The 21,682-nt window shown below is 40.8% G+C and overlaps 1 protein-coding gene across 1 annotated transcript in view; it reads right to left on the reverse strand.

Annotated features, from left to right (window-relative positions):
• Positions 1-21,471, reverse strand: part of dnajc6 (DnaJ (Hsp40) homolog, subfamily C, member 6) — a 174,579-nt gene extending 153,108 nt beyond the window's left edge. Inside the window, 2 exon segments of the mRNA XM_068038062.1 lie at positions 20,617-20,710; positions 21,407-21,471. Of these exon segments, the coding sequence (XP_067894163.1) occupies positions 20,617-20,647 (31 nt within the window). The 5' untranslated portion in view covers positions 20,648-20,710; positions 21,407-21,471.
• Positions 21,472-21,682: the final 211 nt, after the last annotated feature.

Here is a 21,682-nt window from a genome sequence, read left to right on the forward strand (position 1 = left end):
TCACCACTTTCCAATTATAAGGCAAAGAAATGAGCATAACAGGCTTTAAGTTTAAAAGAAAAATGAAATCTATTAAACCTTAAACTCTAATACGGTTAACGCCTTTGGATATATGACGCGCCCAAGCTAGCATGCACACGCGATACACACATGCAAATAGGGACAGAAAAATAAAAATAAAATGGAGAGGTTTGAGGCAATATCAGAAGAGTTTCTTGTTTACTATGCTTCCAGCTCACTATAGTCCTTTTGTAAGTAGTCTTGCTTTTCGTTGGGGCCCAGTACTGTTGTTAAACCTAGTTTACTGTAGGAGACTTTTCTCTCTTGGGGTTCATGTGTCTTCAATGGTGTCCGAAGCTGGAAAGTGCGAGACGAGAGCAGACAGGAGAGAGGTGTTCTCAGTCCAGGAGAAAACAGCCTTCTGATTTCAAATTCCTTGTTGGAAGTTCAAATTCAAAAAGAACCAACAGCCAGCTTAGTTTTTCATCACTGAATCGCATATGGCAACCATCTTTACTCAATGGTTCTGCAGGCCATAAAATTTATTTTTCCTCTGTTACGACAAGGTGAGAAATGTGTCTAGGGGTCTTTTGCTATCTTTACCTGGTCTGATTATAACAGGGTTTAACTTTAAACACACTGTTTTGAGCTCCCCTTTTGTGAATTCTGTTCACAGCTTTCCAATTATAAAGGCAAAGAAATGAGCACAGACAGGCTTTCTTTGGTTTTAAAGAAAAGTGAAATTCATTAAACTTACTTTAACTCTAATACGGTTAACGCCTACGGATATACGATGCGCCCACGCTAGCATGCACACGTGATATACACATGCAGATAAGGATAGAAAAGATAAAGTGGAACGGTTGGAGGCAATATCTTGTCACTGTGCTTCGAGCTCCCTGTAGTCCTTGATTGAAGATATGGTCTTGTGTTTCATTGGGGCCCAGTATTCTTAAACCTTGTTCACGTAGGAGACTTCTCTCTGAGTTTACGTGTCTTCAATGGTTTCCGAAGCTGGAGAGCGCGAGATGAGGGCAGACAGCAGAGAAGGTAATTCTTGCTTCGGTTCCAGGAACACATGGCGTTCGGAGTTCAAATTCTATTTGTCCAGTTTAAAACTCCCCTAGTTGGTCAGCAGGTGGTCACGTGACCGACTGGTTTGACCAGGTCTCTTCTGTGTATTGGTGCGGGGACTGGTTCCTTTGTTTCAACACCGTCTGGTACTATGTAAATGTCCTTCCAGCCAGGGGCTTGCAATTTTAAGTTTTAACGTTCATGTGGTGAAATCATGTGTGCCTCAGTCTGGGCAGGTGGGGTGAGGGGGGGGGGGGCGGGCGGGGTGGGTGGCCAGACACCTTAATCCTCTTCTTGAAATATAATACTGCTCACAATTCTATACCTAAAATACAGTGAAACTTGTAAATTAGAGACACCTAAGTAACTTGCATCAGTTGCATCAGGTGTCCTTAAGTTTCAAAATGGTCACTTTTTTTAATTTGTTCACGGGATGTGGGGGCCAGCATTTATTGCCCATCCCTAATGGTCCTTGAGAAGGTCATGGTGAGCTGCCTTGAACCGCTGCAATCTTTGGGGTGTAAGTACACCCACAGTGCTGTTAGGAAAGTAGATTGTATGTGCAAAATACCGGATGAGCCAAATATCCAGGACTAGATGCAAGTCCTGCAATGCTCCCTCTTTTTTTTTTTTCGCCCTCAACTGAGATCGTGCCCAATTCTGGAGCCCTGCTAGCAGGATGTGATTTCAGTTCCAGGGGCTTCTCAGTTCACTGGATCTTTTTCTGATCCTAGGATCTGCAACTAACAGACTACACAGGGCAAGGTGGCTGCTGTAGGGTCGAAGTGCCAGGCAGATCCCAACCAAAATGAGAGGGGATTAATGTCCTGCAGCCCCCATGTGGGGCACACTTCCTCTGTGTGCTGCAGCTGCTAATGTTTGATATGCTGAGGGTGGGTAGGGGGCTGTTAGCAGCTCACTAGTGGAGCAATATGTTTAGGATTGCCAACTGTGGTTGGAGGCATTCCTGGAGGTTTGATCACATGATATTCTAACCATGCAGCTCCAACCAGGAGCTCCTATTTCCCATTCTCTCCATCTCTCCCCAATCCGCAAAGCTCTCCGAGCCTCCATTCTCCATCTCTCTCCAATCCCCACACCCTCTCCCCTCAGTTTGAAGTCTCCATCTCTCCCCAAATCCTAACACCCAAGGCCCCCCGGTTGCTGACTCCTGAGCTCATGACTTCCAAGGTGCCTCAACTGCTGATTACAGAGGCCCCACCACCCTTACAATTCCCAAGCCCCATGAATCCCCACCCTCCATTGTTCCATACACCTCTGCTTGTATAGCTCACTATTTCCCAGTGTCCCTAACAGCCAATTCAGGCACTCTGCAGTGGGGTGGGATCACCGGGCCAAAGGCAGGAAATTACAGTACAGCCCATTCCAAAGGGCATCTGAATGAAACTAAAGGGATGGTAGAATGGGGAGTTCTTTACCTACTGTTAATTGTAGCAGATGAAACACTTTCACTGGGATAGAGCCATGCAAGCATTCAATCTGAGAAAAGTTGGCTTATCTGCCATTATGGATGAACAAATGGATCTGCATTCCACAAAAGCCGTTTTAAGTTGCAAATGGACTTGGTGCACTGAAGGCTGTCTTGCAGTTTGTAATTTGCGAGTGTCCGTCAGTTCTAGGTGCAGCTTCTAACTATTACAATGCAAGTCACTTGGGACTGTCACTAAGTGTTCATTTTTGCAGGTGTCTGCTTGTACAGGTTTCACTGTACTTTACAGTTCTACACCCAAAATACTAATCTATTCACATTTCTAAAGCAACACCAGAGTTTTCAGTTTCAGCGAAAGGAGAAAAATAAATCATCTGGACCACACTGAATGGAATCACTTGCTGAAACATAGTGGAACTGGGAATATAGGTCAATCTACCCTAAAGCCCAAGAGCCTGGGGAGACCTAATAAAGTCATGAAAAAGCCCATTTACATTGCAGATGGCTTGGTAACAACGAATTCCCAATTTTAGTTGAGGTTTTTAAGTTTTAACTTCTTGAAAGTAATTTTTTTTTGCTCTTATCCTATAGATTCCAGGCCTGGTTTGTCCATTTTAACCGGACAGCAAGGGACAGGGGGCTATTGAATCACACAGGACATCCCAGCCAAGTTCAACCCAGTCATTTACACATGCACTTTCTAACTGGAACCACAGCAATCATTATCATGAGCAGTGGTTTATTTCTCCCTCCTCTTTCCAGGCACATTGAACACGGAAGTCCATTGCAATTATGTTTCCCCAACCATCACCCCAGCTGACAGCTAATTCAGTACAAAATATCAAACCCCAGACCATTTTGAAGCATAAATCACAATGTCATGCTTGGAAATGAGTTTACTTATTGAGCAAACAGTGGAACTGTTTTTGTTTGCTAAAGGAAATTCAGTGTGTGGGTTAGTGTCACTGATCACAATAGTAGTTCAACTTGCAGGTAATTCTGGTTTTTTTTTAAATAATTGACTATAAAAACAAAAGTAACTATGTATCTGTAGTAAAAAAAACATATAAATATTAAAGTATATTCATGACGCAAACTGGGCATCAATTAAGCAATCCATAACACCAAAGGATGCCTGCCATTGAGGTTGGCATCAAAGCCTGCCAACTCAAGTACAAAGTGCATCAATGCACACAATCTGGCAAGAAGTCCAACTCACCTGCCCAGCTAATCATAGTTCAGTCACCCCAAAGAAACAGTTCTGCAATTCAATGCTACTCACCCCATAAAAAGAGCTAAAATACCTGGACTGGGAGCTTGAAATCAGAAAACAATGGATTATTGGATTTCTTTTTGTGAAAAAGACAAGTTGAGAGAAAGACAATGGAATATAGAAAATTAAAAAGCAGATACACCTCAGAAGTGTGGGAACCACTACTAACAACAACCTTTGCAATTTTATTCCCTTCTCTTCTAAATGTGCTGATTCATGCAAACGGTAGATGTCAAGCCTTCTGGTATCTGACCAGAATTCATTACACCAAAACCTGTTCTCACCAGACATTTGCAGCAGTCATTAAACAGCAGTCAGAAGGGAGAACTCTGACTGCTCTTTTATCTCCTTGGACAGAGCATGTGGAGGCCAGTTGCAACACAACTGTCATCCTATTTGAGATAACCTAACTGAGCAAAGAATGCAAATCAAACCTGGAATCTTAAGGTCGCTATGGCTTTGTGCTACAGAGGTATTGGGAGAGTGAATAAATTTTGACACTTGCCCCTATTACAGGCATAGAACTTAGATTCAGAAGTGAAGAATTCGTTGAGGAAAGTTTATTGAAAGCTGGATTTCAATAAGCTAACAAATGATATAATTGAGAAACTTGTCAGGTTATTGTAAACATTGACTATAGAATATTTAAAATGAATAAAGCAAGAATATTTTAACAAAAGGTGTGGAGCATTTTTGAAAAATGCATTTGAATAGGATTAGACTGTCATTCCAGTAACAAATGGAGAATAAACATTTTTTTGTTATGGTGGTCAGCCTTTTCAGAAAACTTTATAAATGAGGTCAGGGTTTCACTCCTGTTCAATTTTTTAAAGTTTATTTTCTCTCTCATTTTCACTATTTCTTTAGCCATTTCTTACTACTTGCATTAAAAAAAAACTGTGCTCTTCTTCATTGTACTCTCACTTAGTGCCTGTGACCCACTGTCTCACAGATGTGGACAACAACAAAGGAAAGACCTGAACCAACTGCTTCTTTGAAATAGTTCATCATTTGCACATTTGGCAATTGGCCCTATTAGTGAACAGCATATGAGCTTATGCTTTGCAAAAATATTAAATCATTGGCCACCAGGTTGAAGAAGCTCTAAATGGGATTTGAAATCCAAAGCAGCACAACTTTAATGGATTTGGACTCATTCACAAATATCTATAACTTGCCCATCTGAACTATTTAAATACAGATGCACCCAAGATGTTCAAGGCAATGGGATAAAATGGGATAAATTGCTGGTCGTTTTTTCCTCTGTATTATGTTGTTAATTGCTTTAAGACAAGCTCTGAGAGCCTTTGGTTAACTGTTGCAGGAAAGACTTCATCAGGTAGGAGTGTCCTTTTTGTTTTCATTGTTTTCATTAGATTTTCAATCTAATTTTTCTATATATAGTTTAATAGATATGTATCTGTACTGTCTAGTTTGTGATGGTATCTAATTTTCCTGGCAGTCTAGGAAACTGTACATGGCATTGTATTCCCTCATTATCTAATACAAATCATGAGCTGCATTCAGCAAACTAAGGAATTTTTGGGGCTAAACAAAAAATAAATCATATTCCCAAGAATTTGCAAGTATCTGAAACTTCAGATACAAGTAGATCAGTACACCCATTAAATATTTATTCATCATAGAGGTACATCATTAAGTATTTATCCATTAAAGAGACAAATGGCAGGCACACAAAATTTGAACGGCCTCACCAGCAAATAAATACAAGCACAAAGAGGAGAGAGTTGATCAAGCTTTTAGGGTTGGATTTCAGGGTTCAGCAGTTCCATGTGGCCCTAGGGGGTCGGGAGGGGTAAACTGGAAGGCCCTGATCAAGTAGGCATGGCCTTCAAATGCAGCAACTTTGAATTCCTTGGTATTTTCCCTACCTTCCAACAGAGACTTCACTTCATTAGCTGTAAAGTACTTCGGGACATCCCGAGGTTATGAAAAGCGCTACATTAATGCGATCTCTTTCTTTATCCGTGGGTAGCATGATTGCTACTTGTACAATGACAAACTTTTTAACAAATTAGATGATAACTCACATTATGAAATGATTGAATGCTGAACGATGCGAACTAAAACACCTTTATAAGAAAGGTTTTCTCAGCTGTAATTAGCAGTCTTTTTTTTTGTCTATTGGTGACAGACCAAGGCCAACAGAAAAGAGGCTGAAAACAGTTGAAGAAATTAGATAAAGCAAAGCCTGGCAGTGGATGGAGTCTTAATTTCAACAGTGAAGAGCATGTAACATAGCATACTTAGAGTTTAAGAGAGGAAAGTTCAAAGATACAAAAAAAAAAGAGCATATATGGATTATTTAAAATGCATAAAAATTAAATCAGAAATTAGGTTTTCTGTTCAAAACAAATTGATACTGGAAAACTTAAGAAACCAGAAGCAGTAAATCGTACACAGAATATAAACAATGCAGCTTACACCCCAGCTAGAAATGAATTAAAGATTCAATGAGACTATTTAACATGCAAATAAGTATAAATAGCATTGCATCAATCACTGCTATGCACTCTTAGCAGACCTCTTGAACAGCAATGGCAGAGATATTGTAATTGGCTTCAGTAGTCTGGACTACAGAAAAAGGCAAAAATGTCAAGCAGTATCATTTGACAATATCACCACATGCTATTCTCAGCAGTCACTGCGTTATGCATATTGCAAAAGACTGGACCAGACTGTGCTTTCAACTGGGACAAAGGATTTTTCCAAATCATCTCTGTAGGTTTCCCTGCTCAAAATTTGATACTGTAACTCAATCGGTTCATAATGATGGTCAAACTCATTAATACAAGATCCAGTGACCGTTTTTTTTAAAATTAACTCCACAAACACAAGTAAACCACAATCCTACGTGAGAAACCGAACAGAACACAGGACGTAAAGGCGATTATAATTTGTAATAGGACGCCATCCCGTCAAATGTACAGAATTTATGTCAATGCATTGCAGTGCCCCTCCCCCAAACGTTTTCTAAAAGAATTTGCAGACTAAATCGCCACCAGGAATATAAAGACTTAAAAAAAGCACGTCATATATTTATGTACCATTTTATTAAGTAAACTATTGCTTTTGCTACAAATATGCAACAATAAAGCAATACACGAATATACAATCTACAGAAAGGCATGTTAAACACAAAATGCTTTCTAATTATTACTATACTGCCCCAAACACAAAAACAAATAAATCAAGGCAACTAAAAATACCGTTTGCATCCACCGACTGATGAATGTGCAGTACCACAGACGATTTTGTAACCCTATAGGAGCTAATAAAAAAGGGCTGCATTCATTTTAAGAAATGCACGAGAAACAGATTAAGTTTATATTTACAAGTACACGGGTTTTAAAAACCAATCAACAGATTGTCGCCGACAATATTAAAGAGTATGCATGCGTTACAAAACGGCACATGGCCTCAAGTAGTGACAGCCGTTTACCTGAGCTGTCCATGGTGCTGCAGCGGGCTGCCTGCGGATTCAGACCGCTTGCTGCTGGAGCTGCTGCCGCTGAGGCTGGGCTCACCGCCTGTAATGCATCATTTGCTCGCACCCTGCTGTCCAAATCCCCTGTATTGCTGTCCACCAAATGCAAAGATTCGTAACCGTCATAATTAGTCTTCTTGCGATAGTTTCCAAGAAGGCTCATGGGGCACCAGAAAAGGTCACCAAAAAGCTCATTTATAGACAAAGGGGGAAGGAGCCAGTCATGACCTTGTGCGATGAACTGACTTAAAATTAAGATAACCGTGGGTAAGTTACAAGGAACAAAACCCTGTTCCTCAAAAGGAACAGGGAAAGGGAGGAAGTAAAATAAGCCAAAAGTCTCCCGGTCCCAATTCTACACTTGCAAAACTGTTCTCCTCTTGCTGTTTGAACAGGATCTTAATGTGCGCTTCCGCCTGGCTCCACGCCAGAGAGGCGGTCACCTCCAGCCTAGAGCTGCCTGCAGCTTGCCTGCAATCTAGTTTGCATTTGAAAATAGCAGTGCTGCAAGTATCAGAATAACTAAATAGCAAGTTTTGCATTCGCTAAGAATTTTTTTTTTTAAAAAGTGTGATTTGACAAGCCTCATTTTCTTTCCATTGATCGTAATTATGATTTTTTATCCAGTGTTGTCCCTCGGGAACGATTCCAGCGACGTACAGCTCTCTACAGTCGCACACGATTCACAATTCTTGATATGTGAGGCAATTCAAAAGGGCATTGGTATCCCATCTTGTCAGTTAATATCCTACACATGCATTTGCTGCAGGAGTCATTGTATAGCAGTGAGCAATGGAACAATCGAGGATACAAAGCCAATCATGTTGTCCAACAGCCCTTGGCTGCCAATTTCGTTGAAAAAAGTAATTTCCTTTTTAGTACTTGCTCGGAAATTTTTTAAAAGTAGTTCTATTTATTTCAGGGATTTTGCCATTTCTTTCTAAAAAAAAAATGGTTTACAATAGTCTCACAGTGACATTCGGCAAGTCAATTTATTTATTAAATCATTTTAAAACAGACTAAATTACAAGCAACAGGCAAAAACTTCATTCCCCTACCACCAGTTCTAAACTGTTCGACACACTGCTGAAGTATGAAAAAACTGCAATATGGCCCATTTCATTGGATCACCTCCCCTCCCTAAGTTAAACACTTACAAAATGGTGAATATCAAAATCACAACTACTGGAATCCACTGGAAATCCAAAGCAGATCTGTCAACATCTGCAAGAGAAAGGCTTGTTAACATTTCTGGCATTTTTCCCTCAGGGGACAGGTCTTCTGGAGAGTTTTACCAGAAATGTTAATATTTCTTTCACTTTCAGATGTTGATTGCCCTGTTGTGCATTTTCAGTTTTTTTTTTAAGAAAATAGCTATATCGCTCTAGAAAACACACATTAATACAGCAGAGGAGAATTCCTATTGTTTGTTATTTGCAGCAAAATCATAAATACATTGTAATATATACATGCAGAATTTTATTATGACTCATGAACAGGGACATCTTTCCCCTCTGCCTTTATGCTTCGAGAGGAGAACACCAGAATGGCCACATGCCATTTTTGTCACAATGTAAATGTTTTGAGGCTAAATGATTTCACAACACAATTAAGCACCCAAATAGGGGAAAGATAAAGTTTGCAAATACATTTGGATAAAAACTGCCTCTTTTCTCTCCTTTTTCTAAAGATGCTAATGCATGCCAGCTTAGAGTTTCACAGGTACCTGTTACTTCAGTAAAGAAGCAAATTCTGCTGACAGGCAGATCACTGCTACAAATGGTCAATTGGAATGAAGATGCACTTTCCAAATTCTGTTTCCAACACTGGAAATAGATTTCTGGATCATTGAGTTTGTCGGCAATGGGTATATACTCTCCAATGACTGGAGTCATACCTAGTACAAAAGGACGATGGTTGTGGTTGTTGGAAGTCAATCATCCCAAACCCAGGACATTGCTGCTAGAGTTCCTCAGGGTAGTGACCTAGGCCCAACTTCTTCAGTTGCTTCATCAATGACCTTCCCTCCATCACAAGGTCAGAAGTGGGGATGTTCACGGAGAACTACACAGTGGTCCACTCCATTTGCAACTCCTCAAATAACGAGGCAATCTGCGCCCAAGATCTAGAAAAGAGCAGCAGACTCAGGGGAATACCACCATCTACAAGTTTCCCTCCAAGTAACACACCATCCTAATTTGGAAATACATCACTGTTCCTGCATTGTTGCCGAGTCAAAATCTTGAAACTGCCTACTTAACAGCACTGTGGGTGTACCTACACCATATGGACGGCAGTAATTCAAGAATGTGGCTAACCATCTTAAGGGCAATAAATGCTGGCCTTGCCAGCAATACCCAATCGCATGAATGAAAAATTAAAGCCCAGATGCTTTTGTGATGATGTCTTTGCTGATTTGCACCAGAGGGAGCTTTGTCACCCAGTGAAAGCTCAACGTCCTTCCAACTTGCCACAGGGAAAATTATGAAGATGTTGCCCCGTGCAAGCACAACATTTGCCACTTGCTTGATATTTGTGTCCACTGAAGACTGCTTGATGCAGTTGCTGTTCACCATGGAGACTTGGAAGAATCTGGTAGCACTAAAGCTTTATACTCTGCTGGCCTTCATGTCTACAGAAAGACATTCCCTATCAGCAGGTCATCAGCAGCAGATAAGCTGTTGGAGAATTGTACTGTTTTGTAAATCAAAGGCCACTGACAGGTCTTCTCTTACATGACCAGGTACATTTAGAGGAATCCATAAATACAAATCCTGGGGTAATGATGGATGTAGACAAAACACCTCAGGTATTATTGCAGAGTTATTTTTCCTTTCCTTCATCATAATCTCACCTCTCAGCTGAAAAAGCAATCTTAATTCCGCTTTTGCCCTCCTGCTTCCTCATCGTAATTATGGAGCGCTATGGAAAGCCCCAAAAGGAGCTGTCCACTTCACTTTATACAGCGAAATATAAACCAAGAATAATAATGGGAAAAAACAAAAAGTGCAAACATGACAGGTAAGTGGATAAAATCAATTAATGCATGGAGCAAAATGCAACAAAATGTACATGCATCTTTTAACAGTGGCTCAAACAATAGACTGCCTTTAAGAAACTGCTTGAGCAGCCAAGTTCCGTGACTCCCAACCTATCTTTTTTCTTCATGGGTGAAGTGTGGGTGAGTTTGGCCTGAAGTCAGGAAATTTAGTCAGGAACTAATTAAAATTAATATTCAATTAAAATGAAGATTGTACATGGCCGAAATATGACCTCCTTTGTTCGCTTGGGGAAAAAAAGTGTTTTACAAATCAGTTGCATAAAATTGGAGGCATTGCTTTCTAACCAGAACCTGCCAATAACTGCTGGCATACCCTTAGAATTCAGGAGTCACACATCTGTTTGTTGTATTTACTTAAGACATTTACTTTTTGTTGTGGAGTTCCATAGCCAGAAAATGAAAGTCAAAATTGTGATGCTTTTAGGGCCTGAGCATGCTTAACATCCAGTATAGGGCTGGAATTTTACTTGGCAGTAGAGACACCACCCACTGCCTTAAAAGTCAGAGACAAGCCTGTTTCCGCCCAGCCTGGCAGCCACGCAGCAATTTTGTGTGGCCCAAGCCCTTAATTGGCCTCGGCAGGACTTGCGCCCCTCTGAGGCAGGAAGTCCTGCCTCAAAGAGCTGCTGGCCAGAGGGCCAGCAGCTGTTCAGTCCCAACAGCTGGGACTGCACCCAGCGTGAAAAGAAACATGGATGCCGGCCCTGAACAACCTAAGTGGGGTTTCGGACCTCACTGGGGACAATTGGCTAGGTCCTGGCGAGGGGAGGTGGGGGTTGAACAGGAGGGTGGCAATTAATTAGCCACTTAAGGGCCTCAATTGGCCTGGGACAGAGGGGGCTGTTTGCCATCGCCCCCACTGCTGGTAAAATGGCAACAGGGGCAGGTAGGTGACAGGAATGCCCCCCCCCACCCACCTCCAGCCCCCTCCTGGGGCTTGGAGGGGGGGTGGGGGTGCGTAAAATTCTGGCCAAGATCTTGAAGAAATAACTAAAAGGCAAAGGTGAAAGGGCTCTCTGGGCGATAGTAGATAGGCACTTATTAATCTCATGATGGAATCATCAACGCAGTATCAATGAAATGAATAACACAGTACAGATATCTCCAGTTTCAAGCAGAAGTGATTCTGGAATGTGCAGTGAGCATTTGTAGCTTAACTGTGTTAATGGTCGGTACAACAACAAATTCTAATTCATTGGCAAAACCATTTACCTTTCAAGATTTAATAATATATTCACCTCTTTGGGCATTGTACAATATAGTACAAAAACTGATTGAAGTGTATAATACATATTTCAAACCATAAACTATGTCAGAGCAAAAGCTTTTTTAAAAATAGATTTTTCACCCCTGCATGCTCTCACACCTTCTGTTCAACATCATCTGACAGTGTGGGTGGGTGACTTCAGTGCTGAAGGGAGATGCCTATACACTTATTGGTGTCTGTCATTCTGTTGTTTGTGTCTTATGCTTTCAAGCCACTGTTAAGAGGCAGGCTAGCAGCAGCCCTTTTGTGTAGAATCTACTTCTCATTATCAAAGAGACCCAATTTATTGTATTTAGGAATTTAGAAATATCAAAATCAAAAGGGTGATTTGAAAATCAGAAGAAAAAAATTCTGTAAAATTAGTTTTTTTTCTAGTTCCTCAGATGGCTTTACTGGTAAGTGAACTCCTGATGCGATATATAGCCATCCCCCGGGTTAAAACAAGGACCATATTGATCTTGGGGTGACCATCAGCGTATTACAATTTCAGAGCCCTTCGACAAGGATGCCAAAAGAAATTCTCTCCTATTCTTGTGTCGTCTTTGGATCAGCGGTGGCACTCTCGCCCGAGTTCAAAGCCCACTCTAGGACTTGAGTATATCAGCTAGGCTGACCCTTCAATGCAGTATGGAGTGGGAGCTGCATGTTGAAGCTGCCATCATTAATGAGCTGTTAAACCAAGGTCCTCAGATAGATATAAAAAAAAAATTCCATTGCACCGGGTTCTTCCTGGTGTAATAGCCAATATTTACACCTAGTCTGTCAATACTCACCGCCTAACTTCACACATAAATAGAAGTTAAGCATAGAAGACTGAGAACGGCCTGGATCATAGGAACAGGGTAGGTCATTTAACCCCTAGAGCCTGTTCCACCATTCAATAAGATCATGGCTGTACCTCAAATCCATTACCCATCTTTGATCCATACCCCTTGATACCTTTACCCAGAAAAAAAATTAGCAATCTCAGTCTTAAACTTTAATTCACCTAGCACCCACAGCTTTTGGGGATGAGTTCCAGATTTCCACTATCCTTTGAGTGAAAAAGTGCTTCCTGATTTCACTCCTAAACAGCCTAGCTTTGTATTCCCCCAGACAAAATAGTTTCTCTGTATCTACCCTGTTGAATCTCTATTATTTTTAAACACCTCAATTAGATCATCCCTTAAACTTCTAAGCTCAAGGGAATACAAACTAAGTTAATGCAACTTGCCCTCATAATTTAACCCTGGTATAATTCTGGTGAATCTGTGCCATCTCCCTTCTAGTTCCCCAGCTTGAGTCAAAACATAAGGTGAGGAAAAAAGGGGAGAAAACTGCAACAAAAAACGTAGTGGGTTGATTTTAATCTTTCCTGCACAGTGGAAAGAAGGTGGGTGGGCAGTTAAAAACATGCATGTTACCTACCTGCTGGGAACTCAACATTTGATGCATTTCAACCTGCACAGTTCCTCAGGCAGATGAGGCACCTGCCTAAAACAGCTTGGGGGTGGTTGCGGGGGTTTCTCATGAATTTATGCAAAATAGAGATGACCTATGCCAATGAAATGCATTTTAATCGGAGCCTGAGTGGGGAAGCCGCCATGGCCTTCCTGCCAGGCTGAAACAGGTTAGCAGACAGAAGAGGTAACCTAAAAGCTTTTCTTTGTGGGGCCATGAATAATAGGAGTGCTCCTTCAACACAAAGAAAAGTTGCAGACCCCCTATCCTATACTCCCCACCCCCCAACAAAACTGTCCCAGAACCACCTCCCTGCCAGTTAACTGCAAGCTGGTAGGCAGCCCTTGATGCTTTGGAGGAGTCTTGAGGGTGCCTCGATTTGACATATAATTCACAGCACCACACATCATATTTATGACCTGCAAGTCAAACTAAAGACAATTACAGGCGAAACAAATTAACCTCTCACACACACTATCAGTCTGCGACATCCACACACCACACAGGCACAATTTCAAATATTACAATACCAAAGTAGATTGTTGTGAACAATTTCTACCTCTACACTGAAATAAAATAAAGGCCCTCGATTTATTTTATATACCTTATACTCATTTATAATTTCTGACTTGTCATATCTATTAGCCACCTAGTAACATTAGATCAGCCAGTATCTGTGAAGAGAAAAGACAGGTTCTAATGCTTTCTTTGTTCTAGTGCTACTCAGGTTTCCTCTCACCTCTTTTTCCACTACAGTGATGACTATCAGTGCCATTTTCTGCTTTCTCCCTGAACTGGAGAATTTCATCAACTTTGCTTCCAATTTCCACTCTTCTCTCGCCTTCATGTGGTCCATCTGACACTTCTCTTCACTCCTCAACTTCTGTCTCCATTTCTGGGTATCAGCTGTGAACGAAAATATTTACTAAGCCCACTGACGCCCACAGCGATCTTGCCTAGACTTCCTCACACCCCACTTCCTCTAAGGGCTCTACTCCATTCTCCCAATTTCTCCGCCGCATCTGTTCTGACGATGCAACCTTCCATAACAGTGCTTCCGATAGGTCTTCCTTTTTTCCCTCAACTGTGAATTTCCCCCACCATGGTGGATAAGGTCCCCAAAAGCGTTCACTCTATTTCCCCTCCCTCTCAGAACCACAATCGGGTTTCCCTCCTCCTCACCTTCCAACCCACTACCATCCATATTCAACAGATCATCCTCTACCATTTCCGCCAAACACATCTTCCCCTCGCCTCGGTTTTCAACATTCCGAAGGGACCAAACCCTACACGACACCCTGCTCCACTCGTCAGTCATGCCCAACACCCCCTCCCTTTCCCACAGCACCTTTCCATGCAAGTGCAAGAGATGCAACACCTGCCCTTTTATCTCCACCCTTCTCACCATCCAAGGCCCCAAACACTCCTTCCAGGTGAAACAACAATTTACTTGTACTTCTTTCAGTTTAGTATTCTGTATTCACTGTTCATGTGGTCTCTCTACTGGGAAGACCAAACACAAATTCGGTGACTGCTGAGCAGAACACATCCGTTCAATCCCCAAGCCTCACCCCAAGACTCCAGTTGCCTGTCATTTTTTTAATCCTCCACTTGTTTCCACTCTGACCTCAGTCTCCTGCTGTGTTCCAAGGAAGCACAATCCAAACTCGAAGAACAGCATCTCATCTTTTGACTGGATACTTTACAGCCATCCAGACTCAACATTGAGTTCAACCATTTTAGATCATAACTCTGCCCCATTGTTGCCTTTTTCTTTGCTGGTTTTGTTTTTTTCTCTCATTTCTCTTTTTTAATTTTGCTTTTGAATGACAGCTGTTCATCAGTCTGCCATTCACACCTCCACTAGACACATCTTGTGTTTCTTTACTTGCCCCATTACCAATCCCTGTGACCTTAATATACCATGAAGCCTTTTGTATTTAATCTCTCCTGCCTTCCATCCTATCAGACTTTTCCTTCTGTTCTTTTTCCCCACCCTCCCACTTTCACTTGCTTAAAACCTATTTCAACAAAGATAGGAAAAGTTAGAGATGTAAGGTCATGGACCTGAAACATTAACTGCTTCTCTCTCCACAGATGCTGCCTAACCTGAATATTTCCAGTATTTTCAGTTTTTATTTACAATGCTTAATGTGAGTAACACCCCAAAAATGTCAGAACCTGCCTTTCTTTAACAATACTGACTGACCTTGAGTTTTTCCAGCATTTTCTTCTCTAATTTTACAATTCCAGTATTTGCTGAACATTGAAAATTAAAATCAAACCCGTTGGCGAGCATGCTATGAAGAGCTCTCTTTTCACAGGGCAGACTGAGTCCGAGGAATGCACTGTACATGTACTGGGCTGACACCAGTTCCTGTTGTATAATAATTTCCTATGATGGCTCACAGAACCATTGAAGGTGACACATTTTGTTGCAGAGTGTGCTCTGTGATGCCCATTCAGCTTTTTAAAATTTAAAAATGGTCGAGCAAGCTCAAGAGGCCATTTGGCCTACTCCTACTTCTTACATTCTTATGCAGAAACCAAAGTGAAAGACCAAAGCAAAGTTGAAGAGAATTCTTGATGCAAAGGTTTCTAAAGTGAGATAAAAAAAAGATTTTCCAGGGCTTTAAGTCCAAATTGAAGCTGAAAATGTGAGCGACAGATATTGTGAACTATGATAGATCTACATGGCTTACTTTTCATCTTACTCTATCTTCACTGTATAGACAGAATTTTAACTGCCTGACCAGTTTTGGTATGTCTTTGAAGTTTTCATGGATCTCTAATGATTACTGCTTCAATGTAACCAAGGCACAAGGTGCCAGACTGAATTTTAATTATTTTCATGTGTCTTCAACAAATTGAATTTATTTAAGATGAACTTCAAAAATCTTAAACAGCTTAAAATTAAGAATACTCAGTGCAGTGGAATGGTAAGGCAAGGGCTTATGCCAGTTAGTGGCAACAGTGCTGAACTCCAAATTCTCCACAGCTGCGTGTCTGAGAAATGGCACAGGGGCGAGATCCACCCAATGGAAGGGAGTTGAAAAGACTTGTCAGCAACATGCTCTTGGTGTCTCCTAGTGCCTATCTTGAGAATAATGTAGACAGTGGTCCAGGAACATAATGCACATCTGGGAATTTTAACAAACCTTGGGCCTGACCTCTCACACCTATAAAATATTCAGTGTCATTTAACCAGTTTTGTTGCAAATCATGTTTAATAAATTTTCAATTGATCTCCAGTATGATGCACTGTACTGCTTTTCAAAGAATAATAAATGAATGTGTATACTGTTATTCAATAGCTTACTATTGCATTACTTTTATGCTGATCAAAAAATTCCTTCATAAATAGCTAATTCGGAATTTGAAAATAATAAGGATAAGTACAGAAGAAGATATTTAATTGGAACACCATGGGGTAGATGATTTTTGCTACCTTCAGCAATGGATAACAGGATGGAAGCAGCTGCAAAAATAGGGCCAGTGGCCTTACTGCCCCACGTAAGACCAGAGGTGCACCAAGGTTAACCCATTGCACCACCCACATACCCTATTAATACATGCTCAAAGCAATCACTGCCAGCATTTAAAATGCCCATCTATTTCAGGCCCCTTTTAATAAGGAAACCTATATAATAAATAGGATCCTGATTGTCATTTTAGGTTGGAATTTGCGCTGCGCATACTCCAAACAATTCCATGGGTGATGGAACCAAAGTGGCAAACCAAAGCTAAGCATGGTATATTTTTTGTGGGCAGCAGTGCTCCTGCAGAAACCACAAAGATAATCTGGGCTGCTGCCAGCTCAGGACACCCCCAGCCCCTGTGATCCCAAACACCACCCCACGTTAACTTGCTGGTGGCTTCTTCAGTCTGACTTGAAACCTCAGTCCATTGAGCCAGGGCCTCAAAGATGACAGAGGCCTCTTTGCTCCCAGAACAGGTAAGCAACCTGCATGCTCTGCCGGTCAGTCACCCAAAAGTCAAAACTGACCCCAATGATTTCTGTGCTGCTAGGACCATGGACATGGTATCTGTGGAAATAACTGGCTAGACATGAATAATTGAACTACTTGTGTAAGCATAGGTGGATATTGTGCCATTTGTTGGGCAACAGCAGTCAGGTAGAAATTTTGCAGAACTTGCCCTCACAAATTTCTAATGGTTAAAACTTCCCAGTGCACTATTTAAAAATAAATTGGTTTATGAGTTGGGGCAAAATTCCCCTGTTCTTTATTTTAAGATTTGCTCACTCTGCCATTTTCTAAAGGTTCTTTGCCCTCACATATAAAGTTAAATTTATATAGAATAACATTGTGAAAATTTAAACTGTAAGCCTTCTGAATCTTATCCAAATTTCTAAACCACTATCCCAACACATCAACTAGCACTGGTGAAAGCTAAGAGGAATCAATAGTACGGAGGATTAACACATTGCTATTTCACCTCTGGGACCTGGGCATGGAAACCATCTCTTTCAATATTTAGCCATGGAAAATCTCATTTAATGTTTATCCATCAGCAACTTTGTCAGGGGGACTTAGTTCAAAGAAACGAGGTCTTCAACTGACATTTCTTTTACTTTAACCATTCGTGTCACTTTTTTTTTTATTCATTCATGGGATGTGGGCGACGCTGGCCAGGCCAGCATTTATTGCCCATCCCTAATTGCCCTTGAGAAGGTGGTGGTGAGCTGCCTTCTTGAACCGCTGCAGTTCATTTGGGGTAGGTATACCCACAGTGCTGTTAGGAAGGGAGTTCCAGTTTCATTCCTTTTTATTGACTTCGTAGCGGTTAGGTACAACTGAGTGGCTTGCTAGGCCATTTCAGAGGGCATGCAAGAGTTAACCACATTGCCGTGGGTCTGGAGTCACATGTAGGCCAGACCAGGTAAGGACAGCAGATTTCCTTCCCTAAAAGACATTAGTGAACCAGATGGATTTTTACAACAATCGACAATGGTTTCATGGCCATCATTAGACTAGCTTTTAATTCCACCTTCTGCTGTAGTGGGATTCGAAGCCATGTCCCCAGAGAAATACCCTGGGTCTCTGGGTTACCAGTCCAGTGATAATACCACTACGCCACCGCCTACCCTTACTTGATAATATAAAATAATCTTGCAACTCCCCAATGGGTCAATTGGGAAAGGCATTATATAGTTTGTTACTAAGACAAGAAAGTTCCAAATTCCCAGTCTCAACCAAGTCTGCAGACGTCCAATAGTATAGTAACAGGAGCGCTGCAATTTGACTTGGTATCCCTGGGTTAGGGAAGGGAAAAATCAGCAATGATTCATCAGAACATCAGACAGGTCACAGACCTGAAATATTAATGCTGTTTTTCTCTCCACAGATACTGCCTGACCCACACACACACTAATAACCTACTCTGACACTCACTGTATAGATAGGTTCATAAAGGGCAACTGCACAGCATGGAACTATACCCCAGCATAGCGATCAGAAACAGAGGACCTGGCTGATTTTATCTTTCTCTATCCCAGAGGTACTGAGAGCAATTACAGCATCCACATCACAGCTTTCACTGCTAACTAACTCAGTTTAGACAAGGATCAAATCTGGGACTTTCCCAACACTATTCCAATAGGCAGCCTCCTTAGTAACTCAGCCACTAAAATTGATACAATTTTAAATTGAAAAGTTCAGATAATTTGCTCTATTTTAGAAGTTTTTCTTCCTAATAGAGAGAGTTTGGGTTATTAATTTGACTGACTGGAAATCTTAAGTTCCATCCATCAAATTGAACATCTAGCTAAAATTTTCAGTTGTGCAATAGTTAACTACAGTACTATATATTGCGTTTTTCAGTGTGCTGAATTCCTTCTTTTTTATTAATTTAGAGATACAGTACCGAAACAGGCCCTTTGGCCCACCAAGTCTGTGCCAACCATCAACCACCCATTTATACTAATCCTACATTAATCCCATTACCCTCTCACATCCCCACCTTCCCTCAATTCCCCTACCACCTACCTATACTAGGGGCAATTTATAATGGCCAATTTACCTATCAACCTGCAAGTCTTTGACTGTGGGAGGAAACCGGAGCACCCGGCGAAAACCCACGCCGTCACAGGGAGAACTTGCAAACTCCACACAGGCAGTACCCAGAATCGAACCCAGGTCCCTGGAGCTGTGAGGCTGCGGTGCTAACCACTGCGCCGCCCATACATTTAAACCACAAACACAAGAATTTTTGTGAATTAGAAAAGACCATTATGTCTAACAAATCTGCCCAGTATTTCATAAAAAGATTCAATGGCACAGCTCCCGTTACATCTTCCTTAATGTTCTCCCAGGTCAGCTGAACAAGTAGTAGATGCAGGGGTGAAATGTGCCACCTAATGCACCAGTGTGACATTTCCATTCCCCATTCTGACTATTCGCAAAGCATCTCTGAATAAATTTGGCAATCAAGTGCTGTATTGGCTATGGCTTTGTGCTGTGGACTTATTTCCATTTTGAATCTTGCTCGAGATCACAACAGAGTCCTTTCAATTAGCTATCATCCCATCCATCTATTGAGAAACCTAGGTCCCAGAGGTGAGGAGATAACCCACTGCACCATTCACATTCCTTATTAACACATGTTCAATGCCAATGAGAGGGTGAAATGCTGTGTGTGCATATTTACTGATGAGTCAAGGACTTCTACACTTAAGAAACAGCTATTTTTACAGTACATTCGTATTGAAGACATGGTCCCACATACCTTTCCTTTAGGCAGTTTAACTAATCTACAGTTTTGTGTGAAACATTAGAGGTGCTTCAGATGTTCATGACCTTTGGGATTACTGAAGATAGAAGGCACTAACACAATGTAAAACATTAAACAATTCTAACAATTCTTCAGTGCAGCTGCACACTGGCTACCATAGAAAAAGGCAAGATCAGCAGTCTTAAATATAAATTCCAAATCATAAAACTATTCATGTTTCACATTCAAGAAAAACACTTGGCACATTTCCACAACTCAGCTGTCTATAGCCTCGAACATTCAACAGAAACTGAAAAAAGATTGACGAAAAAATTCAACTCCGAATGTTATGACAAGATGCTTTATCCCAGTATCTGTGCATCACATTGGAAAATGATTTCTGATTAGAATATTCAATTATTTAAAATCTTTTCACAACAGAAGCTGAACATTTTCTACATTTGTAATGATAAAATAAAAAATCTTTTCTTGAATATTATGAAATAAATATTAGGGCATTACATAAATTGTAATGACAAAATACAACCAATTGATGAAAGAAAATAGAGGGCAGCAAGATGTCAGCTGCAGAATAATTTTTCCCAATTTTCTATCATTTCAAAATTACACAATAAGATTGTTTTGCTCATATGACAATAGTTAAAGGAAGATTACTAAGAATCTAGATTCTCAACAATGTCTAAGATATTTGTACAATTAGTATAATAATGGCAATCTACAGCGTTTGATGTGCTTCTACATCATTATAGACATTTGTTTTTTGTAATTATACACTTTGAAATTCACTTACATTCCAATTTTGCATTCTCCTGGTTCCACATTTGTCTCTGATAGGTTTCAGGCCTGCTTCAGCTGACTGCAGTTAGATTTAAATCTCCATCAGCCTGTCAGATGCAGAAGAGAAAAAGAAAACAGCATTGTGGGAGGGGATTGTTAGCATGGAAAGCGCCGAGTTTATATTCGTATCGACACAAGAGATAATGCAGCTCAGAAGCAAAATATGGTTCACATTTAACAGATACCATTCCCCAATATCCTTCTATACATAGGCACTCCGTATAGCAAGACTGTGAATCCTAAAACCTAGCAAACAGTATGCTGTGTGAACATGTATTAACGTGTACATAAAATAAGAAATGCATACAAAATTTCTCCAGACACAAGGGACTTGTGAATATACCTTTACGTTATCATATTATAACAGAACCTTATTGAATTTGAAATGACTCAATTGTTTGAAAGCAACCTGCATCTTGCTTTTTAAAAATATACAATTTAGAAAATGACAACAAATATTGTTGGATTTGAACATTCAAAAATGAAACCCTTAGTTACGGCGTGCCTGTGCTGATATAAAGGATTTTAAAAGCTTTCGCATGGTTTAACCATTTGGTACATAAGTTTAAAAATAGCATTCTCTTCTCGATAACAGAATACAAGCTTCAGGCGTTTTTTTGTATTTTGCAACACACAATAATTAAATGCTTATTTTGTTTAGAAATACTTCTGAAAGCTAAGGGTTTATTTCTTCGGCATTGTACCTTTGGTACCAAGAACTTAAAAGTAATCTTTCTTCCTACCTCCAGTTGCAGTCATTGCTAAATCTGTTTTTCGACATGCCCAGTATCCGCTGCAGAAATGTGCAGGAAGCCAAGCCGAATTTCTAAAGTGCTGACCTTTGATTTGTCATTCGCACTCAGTCAAAGGTCACTCAAATTGCATCCAATTATCCGAGGCTGCTGATGCACAGCAATGTTACGTGGTTGTGTCCTGTGCGAGGAGGCAGGATCGTGCAGCAGCACAGGAAGCAAACAGCTCCAGGCACGAGTCAGACAGATGGGATGGGGTAAAAAATG

This window comes from Heterodontus francisci, chromosome 8 (assembly GCF_036365525.1).
Source record: "Heterodontus francisci isolate sHetFra1 chromosome 8, sHetFra1.hap1, whole genome shotgun sequence".
In the NCBI taxonomy this organism is placed as follows: Eukaryota; Metazoa; Chordata; class Chondrichthyes; order Heterodontiformes; family Heterodontidae; genus Heterodontus; species Heterodontus francisci.